This window comes from Branchiostoma floridae, chromosome 1, assembly GCF_000003815.2.
Source record: "Branchiostoma floridae strain S238N-H82 chromosome 1, Bfl_VNyyK, whole genome shotgun sequence".
NCBI lineage: Eukaryota > Metazoa > Chordata > Leptocardii > Amphioxiformes > Branchiostomatidae > Branchiostoma > Branchiostoma floridae.
In genome coordinates, this window is record NC_049979.1 from 9,704,767 (window position 1) to 9,716,934 (window position 12,168).

General features: G+C 42.5%; 1 protein-coding gene across 2 annotated transcripts; it reads left to right on the plus strand.

Moving 5' to 3' along the window:
• The first annotated feature begins 2,267 nt into the window (after positions 1–2,267).
• LOC118423068 (patched domain-containing protein 3-like) lies at positions 2,268–10,381 on the plus strand. 2 transcript variants are annotated; one of them, XM_035831006.1, is made up of 3 exons: positions 2,268–2,600; positions 5,997–7,022; positions 7,240–10,381. In XM_035831006.1, the coding sequence occupies exons 2-3, from the start codon at positions 6,041–6,043 to the stop codon at positions 9,072–9,074; spliced, it is 2,817 nt and encodes a 938-aa protein (XP_035686899.1). In that variant the 5' UTR covers positions 2,268–2,600; positions 5,997–6,040; the 3' UTR covers positions 9,075–10,381. The 2 variants fall into 2 exon arrangements, with proteins under 2 accessions (XP_035686899.1, XP_035686910.1); XM_035831017.1 differs by lacking the exon at positions 2,268–2,600 and adding an exon at positions 3,609–3,748.
• Positions 10,382–12,168: the final 1,787 nt, after the last annotated feature.

The window sequence follows — 12,168 nt, forward strand, 5'->3', positions numbered from 1 at the left end:
GTTATCAGACAAGGTAAGTTTTATAACCGCTGCAGTGCGAGTGTAACAACATCAAGTGCTACATGTTTGTATACATGTCATCAAAATGAAAAGTCGGCTGTTGTAAAACTTTGGGAGAGATATGCCCCAGCAGGACTCCAACGTGCGTAATTTGTTGACGCGCGGGTCTTGACACCCAGATCGTCGGCCCGTTCAAACAACACTACCGCTATTTATATTATTGCTAACGTTATATTATTTGATAATACACAGTGTGTGTAATGGAAAAGGTAAGGAGGAAATTTCGGGGGAGGGCCATTTAAAAAATTTTTGGGGCGGGGGGAGGGCCATAGAAAACATTTTGAGGGCGGGGGAGGGCCAGAGAATTTTTTTTTACCAGACCCATTTTGCACCAGCCCCTAACCCCCCCCCCCCCCCCACCCTGCTTGAAACGTAACTAATAAATACTAGTATTCATGAGAAGCTCAATTCGGCCTGCAGGTCGCTTTTCATTGAGGTCATGAGGGAAGAGATAAAGGTCATATAATTGTATAACAGATACCGTTTGTATGAGCCTATACACATATTTTTTACACACATATGGTACAAAATACTAACGGTTAAGTGTGAGAGCTGCTGCCTGATTCAAGTCAACTTTGGTCGATATTGCCTGGATGTCCCGCCATATTGTTTAACAATATGGCTGATTGTTTAACAAATAACCAGAGAAACTGGCCATGCCACGTGAGAACTCATACGTAATCAGTTTGAACATGCTGACGAAGGGCATTATGTGTGATATCACTGCGCTGACAATGGGAGACATTGTGTCAACATTTGAGTGGCCGCGCACAAACGTTTGTTATGGTAGGTTACTGGGATAAACATTTCATATGTTATATATCTCATGATGACGAGGTGACCAGTAGAGCCACTTTTAGACCGGTCTACTGCTAATAAGTCAGCGACAGTCATTCGGGACAGGCCAGTCAATGTTGATACACTTTTTTTATGCATATTGCCATATTGATTCGATTATATGGATGTTCGACCATATTGTAAATCGTACAAATCAGCTGTAGAATGAGCACATAACGGTATATGCCGTAAATTGAAACAAAAAAACAACAACGGAAAACGGATACTAATGTCATAGAATGCCAAAGTCAATCCCAAAGCCTAAGAAGAAGTTGTGAAAGGAAAAAAATGAAAATATTTTGTTCAGTACAATGTATACCATACTGAACATGTGTGTTTAGTCATTTGTTCAACCTTCCCAAACACTTCAGGGACGTGCTATGGGTCCTTGCCATGTACACCCAGGTCCTGTGACGTCACGGTATTGTGTGAACTACATGAGTGGTTACCCTCGAGTAGAAACTATTGAGTCTGTGTCTTCGCTCCGGTAGTCATCAGGCGACAATTGTTTGCAATGTGGTAGGTATATAGCACTACAAAAACTTACCGACAGAGCAAATACACAAAAACTTACCGACAGAGCAAATACACGTAACGTTAATTCTAAAACTATCAGTACAGTACATATCTGAATCACTAATGGTCTACACATATGTGGGTGAAACAGGAAGGGCACAGTTATCTTTCACTTCATCAATAACTTCATTTTTCTGCGCTTGACTGTCTTGAATACATTAAGCACATCTCAATTGTAATACACGCCCAGCCTGTCTTTTTTCGTAGCGCCCCTGTGTGTCTGTCTTAAATTTCTATTTGTGCAGCCAAAATGTGCTTGTTATTTTTTTCTTCAATGTTCTGATAAGACGGTGTTGAAAAGTCTCAAAATAGAATAAAAATCTTTTAAGAAAAATAATGTCAGTGAATCTAAATATGTGCGGGAAGGAAGCTAAATGCTGCATTGAAAAAGTTGTAAATGCTGATTCATATAGCAAATATATGAAAATATATATTTGCTCTTGTTGAGGGCACGATGGCTTAGTAACGACGACTGTGAACTTGAAGAAATGGGAAACCAAATAGTCGACATGTTTGACTGCTTGCTGTACAAACTGAAGTGGAGATATTATAGAACTCATAACTAGCAGCTCGTTTACATGTAAGTAACCTACAGCCGAGATCTGTCCGTTTCCTTGGCGACCTTCAGAAATAGCGACCCAGTTGTGACGTCACCGAGATCGGAAAATACCCAGTGACTGATGCTGTCACTGGTCTGTGTATCGTATCTAGCCACGTGCTATAACTGACAAACAAGATGGCCACTCGTCCTTTGAACGCATTGACAGGTGAGCTAGCTGTATACGTAAATAAAGGGTGTGGCCATGACGAAATCAAACAGTGAGACGGGCCAGCTCAGCCCGCCATTCTTTACGCAGTCCCTGGGATCGGCATCTGCCTATGAGTCATTGACGCTGAATTCCGACCTATCAGACGGCTGTTTCTTTATATATAGGTGGCAAATTTATGTCCAAGGATGTTTAGTTGTTCCAGTGAACACCTTGCCAAGCTCTACGTTGCGGACCAACCGCCTGGCACTGCGTGGTAACTCGTCCTACTTTAAGCGACCATTACGGAGTGGTTGGAGTCGGGTTTCAAGACTGCCGTACAAAGGAACCATCACCGACTAGGACGACAAATACCTAAAGGTATAGACCAACATTTTTGCGGCTTAATGCTATAAGCCGCTGCTGCGAAAGGCTGTTCCAATAAAAAGAAATATCGGGCATTAATACCTTACATGTACAGATGTATTTCTGTTTCTTAAAATTCTCCCTAAATATGTTTAATCCCTGGGGTGGGCACAACCTACATGACCCGTGTTGCCTTTTTTTCCTTACCATCTTACCCATTGTTTGTTTGCTTATTCTGGGACGGTCCAAACTTTGGACCGCTGTGGCGCAGCTGCATATGATACTAAAAACGTTCGGTTTGGTTTCTAAGCATCCAAAAGTAATACTCTCAGCCATCAGTTAACACCGTTATTGTCCCACAGTGTCCGTTTCTATCAACATAAGAAATAAAAATGATAGAAATGCATAAACATTTGCCACACAGAGTTATCATGTATATTCCACAGAGAAATCCACCTACTCTGTGCGTCCTGTTAATTTCTAACGATACATGATAACAACCCCTCATACATTTTTCTATCATACTGTCTGAGATAAAGTTACGCAGACAAACAGTTCTGGGACAATCAGAAGCTAACTGTTACTAGTAGGGCTGTACGATTTTCTCAAATGTGGAGATTCTCGGCAAAGAGCTATGCATTCCGACAAGCCACGCCTCTTTTCTCAGGTCGCTAAACAAAATGGCTGAAAAGATCCAGTAGGTCATTGACTGTGAAACCTACTGTGCAGGCTTACGAGTCTGGCTTTTTCGTTTATAAGATGATGCTTTCTAAACAGTGTTTGTAAATTCTAGATTGAACACTTGTTAGCATGCTAATTCGGACAGAGTTGACAGACTCACTTTTCTGCGAACAGCAAGTGACGCTGTCGTGCTAATAATTACAACCATGTACAGATAAATGTTTGAAATAGCTTAGCAAAAAATATTCCCACTAGGCCTGAAATTGTGCTTTAGAAAAATCTTAGCATTTTTACTGATACAGCAATACTTAATGCATGTGGGGCATGTGCGTGACATGTGGTTGCTGCCATGGTGAGTGACGTCATAATCAGACAACACGGCCTGTCGGTCAAACGGATGCTACAATGGAGGTGATCCCAAAGAACTGGCATAAACGGCCTTGCCCAACTGGTTCGATGAATGGGATTATCATGTCCTTGTGGTAGGTGGCTATTTGAGTTGAGTTGAACTTCTTAATTTAAACGCTAACGATATAGATGATCTGTTTCATCTAACATGTTCGCAGAGATAGTGTCATAATCATGGCTATCATGGGCCGGTAACGTTAAACGTTATGTGTAACGTTAGATCGGTACCAGGCAGTCTACAGCACGTTAGCTGACCTACTTTTTATCATTGCTTGTTCGGGTTCTATGAGGTAACGTTATAGCTAGTAAACTACTAAGAGGATTCCAAACTACATGAACCAGCAAAGCACTTCTGTGTTATTATAGTGCCAACTCAAATCCTGCATGCGAACGGTGCCTTGTTTCTCACTGAAGCTGAGGCACGCTGGTGACCTCGCTGCGGCATAACTATTTGACAAATCTTTTCACTTTTTGTGCTTTGTTGTGTTTTAGTCATACTTGTACTTTTTCATGATATTCACATGATAAAGTAACGGTCAACACAGATGCAATTTAAGGCGCATCGACGCAAACCAACATACCACAGTCCAATACGATAACCACTTAATAGTCTTTAACAAGAAATCCAGGTGTTGCATTGTCGTTGATGCCAATTTAGGGCATTTACAAGAAAAGTATCGCAAATACTCTTAATGTGTCATATTTATCCGAGTACCCGTAGACCAGCTTTCTGTAGACGTCAGCGTTTACTCAGACAGACATAATTCATTTGTTACCATGCATTTGTGATACAAACGTACGGGATAACAATGTTTGTGCAGTTCGCACAGTCTACATAGCTTTGCCATTTTAAAACATGTATTGAAAATAATGCAGCTATGCAATCGCATATCTTCAGTTGTGTTTCATTCTAGGAATAAGGAACAACTGAACAGAGAGAAGTGGGAGTCTGAAGTCAATTGAAAAGTTTTATTCGCAAGTTCTTCCCCAGTGGCTAATTGCAACACGAAACAATAACGTTATATAAATTTAGAAAAAAGTCTTATCATCTAAAGATCACACATGTTGTGGTTGAGGTATATGTCATGGAGCGGTTGACTCCCAGGGAGAGAACCTGAAAGCGAAGGTATTCATGTTTCAAACTACGGCAGGAATGTCCCGCTTCACCACCACCCACCCAATCCGTCAAAGAAGGATATAAGCTTTTATATTGACTTCGTACAGAGAGCCTCTGGCAATGATTGATAAACGAATTGAATAGATATGGTACTGATTTTTCACTTCATAACGCCACGAATCAGATATTTTTAGTTTCTACTTATTTGCTGTTGTTCAAAGTCGATGTCTCTAGTTGGTGATGTTTATGTTGATTGATGAACTCGGCAAGAATGCATTATGACCTTGTACTTCACAGATGCATCGGGATCTAGATCTGATAGTCATCACTGAAGAAAGTCACCACGACTCCAAGTGTCTTGAATCGATATGTTTATTTTAGGCTTCTTATCTCCCAAATTGTTGACTCATTTCTCTAATGCATTTTAGTTTGTTCAACATACTTTCCACACATGCTGACAAAGGAATACACATCAAAAACATGAATAGTTAAATGTGACACACGTGACACAAGGCAGATGTGCCTGAGCCGAACGCTGACGTGGTGCTTGTTTAAGTATCAGCTGTCACAAAGATGACAGGGGTGCAAGCAGAACGCGGTCTCTATTTGTTGTAGAAACAAACAAAAGTAGGGTAAAGGTGAAATGGCCAGTGCTGTCCCATGTAGGTTATATAACTTCGCTAGTTTTGCCCGTAGATGTTTCATCATCTCAAAATTGTATAACCGGTAGACTACCCCATGGCCTAACATACAAGGTCAGTATCTAGGGTCGATTTAATACTGCACAGGTGGCTTGAACGATGACGTAGCTCAAAAGACAGCGCACCATACCTTCCCCCAAAAGTCTAGCTAGCAGACACCTCAAGGTTATCCATCTTTTGAAATGATAGCCTGACGTAAAGGCTCATTGCGTCCCCTCCGATAGACCAGAGACTTTGCTATTATCAAGGATCAAAACTTGGACGCCAGAACTCGATTTGGATCCCCCTGATCTTGTGGACGTGAATTGCTGACCAATAGACCACAGCATGATTCTAATCTATTCTTAACGAATGTCATTTTTTGTAAAACTGTTTTATTATGGTTTGACAATGCTTAAACAACCATATAAAAAGTCATATTACAATGAAGACAATGTCGTCATGATAACAGACTTAGCGCTGAAAACTGTATGTTTTAATTGTGATTTCTCTGTCTCGTTTCAGACATCTGACGAATTCAGGTGCTGGGCAAAACGTTCTGCGCCGCCATGATGGAACATAGCTTCATTGAAAGATGGATGAGCAACGGTTTCAAAGAGTTTGGGCGGTTAATAGCCAAGCAACCACACGCCTTTCTCTTCGTCTCCCTGCTTGTGGCTGGAGGTCTGGGAGCAGGACTCTACTTCATAGACAACGAGAATTCTATCGAGAAACTTTACACTCCCGACAGTGGGGCAGGGAAGGTGGAGAGGGATTACATTCAAGAACATTTCCCCATCAACGATTCGGAACACTTTCTGCCCTCTCGTCTGATCACATCGGGGCGCTATGCCGCCATCATCGTCAGAGGTTGTGGCGATCTAGCAAACAATGTGCTACACGAGTCAGTAGTGAATGCGGCTGTTTCCCTTCATAAAAACATCACGCAAATAGAGACGGAACATCATGGTTTGAACTTCACATCCGTCTGTGCTAGATGGGAATCAGAATGCGTTGTAACCGGTCTGGACTTTTTGGATTACATCGCGTCACAGGTGCCGAATGTTACGGTAGGATACCCGCTCCAGGGAACAATTTTCAGTGGTGCCGTCCTCGGCGGCGTGTCGGTAGATGACGGGACGGATACCATCCGGAAGGCGACGGCTTTCAAACTGATCTACCATCTAAGGTCGTCCCACGAAGAGGACGACGAGTCGAGCGAGGCATGGGAGCGCGCGTTCCTCGGCTTCATGGCGACGTTTTCCTCGGATTCCATCGACGTGTCGTGGTCGACATCCCGCTCCCTGGAGACGGAGATCTCGGACCTGACCATCAGCTCCGTCCCTACGCTAGCGGCCTACACCGGCAGCATTCTGATGGCGTTCGCCATCCTGTCCTGCCTGATGATCGACCCGGTGCGCAGCAAGCCTTTCCTGGGCATGGTGGGCGTCCTGGGCGCGGGAATGGCCGTCCTGGCGACCATCGGCCTGATGTCCTACTGTGGGGTCAAGTTCAACACACTGGTGGCCGCCATGCCTTTCCTGGTGATAGGTCAGTACTGAGTACTCGTATTCTCCAGTTGTATCCCCTTCTTGATTTTGACTGTCATCTGCTATTTTATGTTATTTTGAGCAAAAGACGCTCATAAGCAAGAGTGCTTCTTGTCTAATGACCAATAAATGAATGTGAATAAAACAAAACAAAGTACGTAATCTCCAAGCAAAAGCTTCACTAATGACGTGGTTCCATCCTTCCCACACCCACTCAGGTGTCGGCGTGGACAACATGTTCATCCTGCTAGCGGCGTGGAGGAAGACCAACCCGTGGGACAGCGTGCAGGACCGGTCAGCCAACACCTACGCCGAGGCCGGAGTGTCCATCACCATCACGACACTGACCAACGCCTTAGCTTTCGCCGTCGGTGCCATCACCAGCTTCCCGGGCGTCCGCGTGTTCTGTATGTACAGCGGCATAGCTATCGTGTTTGCCTACTTGTTTCAGCTTAATTTCTTTGGCGCGTGTATGATATATGACGGTTACCGAGAGAAGCAGAACCGACATTTCCTGACATGTATGACGGTCCCCATACCCTCTAAAGACGACCAGTCCGGTTGTTGCCAACAGTCGTGCTGCAGGGGCGACGCAAAGGCGGGAGTCAAAGATCACAATGACCACCTCATTATGTTATTCTTCAAAAAGTATTACGGACCTTTCATGACAAATGTGTGGGTAAAAGTAGTGGTCATGATTATGTTTGTCGGGTACCTGGGTGTCGCGATTTGGGGGTGCGTCCAGCTGAGGGAGGGCGTCCAGCTCAGTAAGCTTGCCGGCGACGCATCGTACGTTGCCCGCTTCCTCGAGCAGGACGATAGCTACTTTAGCGAGTATGACGTCAGGGTCGCTGTGATTGTAAAGGAAGAACTAGACTACTGGGACCCTGACGTGCAGGATAGAGTTGATAACATGTTAGCGGGGTTTGAGGACACGGCGTTCACTTGTGGCAAGAACGAGTCTGAATCATGGTTACGCGATTTCTTGGCATATGCAGACCTGATCTGTCTCAATCCCTATCTACCAGCGTTGAACCCAGCTAACAAAACGTCCTTCATAGAATGCCTTAGAGACCGCTTTCTTTCAATACCTGAATTCAAAAGATATGCTCACGACATGTTGTTCAATGAAAACGGTACTGAAATCATAGCCAGTCGTTTTTTCGTTCAGACAAAGGAAATTGACGGGACTTTAAAAGAGAAAAACATGATGATAAAGATGAGGGATTTAGCATCCCAATCATCGATTGAAGCAATTGTTTACCATCCGTCGTTCGTTTATTACGACCAGTACATCGCCATTCTACCCAACACCTTGCAAAACTTAGGTATCGCCACGGCGGCCATGTTGGTTGTTTCTCTCTTCCTCATGCCCCATCCAGTCAATGCCGTCTGGGTCACTCTCGCCATTGCGTCCATCTGCACGGGGGTGCTCGGGTTCATGACGCTCTGGTCCGTCAATCTAGACAGCGTTTCCATGATTAATATCATCATGTGCATCGGCTTTTCCGTCGACTTTTCGGCTCACATAGTATACTCCTTTGTCACGGCTGAGGAAAGTGGTCGGGACGCCAGAGCCGTGCATGCGCTGTACAGTCTTGGCGTACCGATCCTCCAGGGGTCGTTATCAACCATTCTGGGCATAGCAGCGCTGAGCACGGCTCCCTCGTACGGCTTCCGCACCTTCTTCAAAACGGTGTTTCTGGTCATCGTGTTCGGCCTCGTGCACGGTATTGTCTTCCTTCCCGTCATGCTCTCCTGCCTAGGTCCGCAAGGCGCGGTGAACCTGAAGGAGAACAGGAGCGACGAGGCCCAAGCTGGCCATTTTAGTACCTCCAATCGTAACGCTGAAGACGGTGGTAACGTCGTGCTACAAGATGTAAAAGTAGAGGGCAGGAAAGATAACCCACTGATGACTCTCAGTATGAAGGTCTGGCTCGACCACTTAAATGAGGAAAATGGACTGAAAGACAAGGGCACGACGGAAAGTCAATTAAATCTGGCCGCGAACGCAGAAATGAGCGTTTCAACGGAGGAAGATTCAAAATTATAGCCCAGTAACATTTCTGGAATCATTTATTCCAGCAGTAATCGTAAGTGCAATGTTAACAACCGTCGCGCGTTCTAAACATCCGTCATGAATATCCACTACTGAGTGCCATGGAAAAAGTCGATTACAGCAAGCAATCCATACAAAAAGAGTAGGTGTCAAAATCTGAAATCTTCCAGGCTGTCAAAATGTGTTAATGTGTCAAGGTGGCAAACTCGTAAGACATTCCAATGTAATATGAAGTTGTACAAATGTTGTACAAATCTTCCAATGTAATAATAATATGAAGTTGTACAAATGTTGTACAAATCTTACTCATGCAGTGAACTAGTCTGTATTTATAAACAATAATGTGCCTCACAGTTAGGTCATGGATTAGGTAGCTAGAAGTTGTGTATATCCCGGACTGCAAAGCAGCATATTTTAACCAAGGCACAAATAAACACCGTGTATAATGTTTCTGTATTTACTGAGGCCAAATATAATTAGGAAAAACCCAGCTGCCATTTTTACCATGACAGAGGAATGTGATGTAACGTTGTTTGTTTACGTTCAAATGTAACTTCACATCCTTCTACATCACTTTTGGTGCAATACAACATTTATAATGCAAAATTACAATCAAGTAGGTACTTCTAGATTTTTATGTATTTTGTTATTACAATGAGATTTGTATATAAAGTAAACGTGCTTGTAAAGCGTGAGTCAGGTCTTGGCGACAGTCCTTATTTGTCAAAAGCAAACGAGACATATCATAGGGCAAACCAACGTCTGGCAGGTAAGGTCGATCATTCACTGTGGAATTCACTAGATTATTGCCAGTATAGCGTTATGATATAGGATGGCTAGGATGAGTTTAAAACAGCTGCAAATGTTATATCTATATGAAATTTGATTATGTAAGGCCCAGCGTCACCATCCTTTATTGTAATTGATTATTATGACATAGGGTGGCTAAGATGAGTTTAAAACAGCTGCAAATGTTATATCTATATGATATTTGAGAGAGATGCAACAACAATGCAACTTGTATGTTTGTTATCATGTCAAGGTGTATGAAGTGGAAGATGCAACAATCGTTGCTATGTACGTTTGTATGTCTTTTTAATGTCCTAATTAATATGTATGATGGGTTTACACAAGAAAATTGCTATTTATGTTTGAGCAATTAAATCCTCTTTTGCAGTTATCACCTTTGATATTGTGCTTATGTTATAAGTTATGTGAAGACTTTATCGAGATTTCTGTTGTGTGTTGTTTTCTTAATTGAACCTGTCATAAAATGCAAGAAAATAAATGTGATATTCTCAGCTTGCTTTTCGTTTTTTTATGGTTTGTTTTCTAAGTTAACATAGCGTGTTATTGGCGAGAAGGTGTACGAAGCTTTCAAAGCTCTCTGAAGTGTTTCATGATCGCACAACATACGTCGCGTGCTACTTCACTGCACTTGGGGCACCGGTGCGTCACTGCGGGGTTCGTTCACTGGGCACTGTTGTGTTATTTTCGCAGATTTATTTATAAGTTAGATATTGCGTAACACTTAAAAGCAAGACAACAAAATACACAAAACGTAAGAAATTTCGTTCTTTGTCTCTGAAATTCGAGAAATGTCTCGAACCCCGCAGTGCCGCACCGGTGCCCCAAGTGCAGTGAGATACCACCTTTAGTAAGAAAATTGTACATATGGTCTAGGGTTCTGATAAATTCCGCCGCCTTTCGGCAGTGCGTATATTTGCAGATTTGTTTGCTTCAATAGGACCAGGGAATCTTCATTTAGGCCATGTTGATTTCTATGTATGGATTACATCACCGGGGAACCCTAAAACTGATACGAGCGTAAGAATTTAAAAAAGAATTGCCCAAAAATTAACTTCATTTTGAAATCTAAGCGGTCAGGAAGGTTGAACAAGTGACTGGAATTTATATAAAATGAAAAATGGGGCAGTGCCGATATCTAACCACAGATGGCTTCAGAATACATGAATTTAAAGTGATATGAAGGGATAAGCCAATCTTTCATCAGTAATCCAGCTGCAGAGATGTATATACTTCAGACATTTATGTGCTGACGATAATATTACAAGAAGGCCTCTATAGCAACAGTTTTGATGTGGCGATATTATGGCACCCGCCAGAATTATGAGGGTTGATGTTACATGTGGTCTAGTATATGAACACCGCCACCTTTCGGCAATCCGTACATCTGCAGATGTGTATGCTTCAGTACGCCTAGGTAATCTTCATTTAAGGCCACACCAATTTAATTCGTTGGTTCTCGGAATCGCCGCTTCTAATTTTCCCAATTTCAAAAAAAAAAAAAATTCCATTCAGTAATCGTGCTGCAAAACTTTGGTTCCGTTAGAGAAACAGAACGTCTGGAAAGTACCAGTGCATTTACTTTTTCTCACCCCCAAGTCCTTTGCTACCAATTGATTCATATCTTTTTTGTTGCAAAGTATATTTAGGAACAAATAAATCATCGTAAATGAGATACACATGGGCATAACATAACGTAGCAGAACCAGAAGTTCGGCTGAGCATGTGCTCTCTCTCACACACACTTTCACATGCAAATTTTCAATTGAAACACAGAAATCGGCACCCAAACAAACAACTCAATAAATCACCAATACTTTTTCACTCTTGTACCTCCATAGCCAACATGTTTTGATATGCCTGAAATGCTCAAAGTCTTCCAAATTGAGATGAAAATGAAGTCGGAAAATCTCGGGCGGCCATCTTTCTTCTTCTGTAAGTCAAAAAAGCGCCCCCACGCTGTTTGTAATGGAACTGCAGAGCTGGCTAGATAGTACATGGTGTACCATTTCAGTGCTGATTTCAGTGATTTGCATGTAACATTAGGTTTTTCTAAGGAAGTTTAATCAAACTGCATCTTAATTTTTTGTCAACAAATAATTGTACATGTAACAAAAAGAGAGAATAAACCTATGGTTTTATGCAACATGTAGTTCAGTACTTTGGCTTGTTCATGTATTTTCGGGGGAGTGGAATTCGAAGTATTTGTAATTTTTTTTCCAATTTGCACCAGTTGACCATGAAATGTAATTAGAGCCTTGGATAGACAGATTCTTATCAA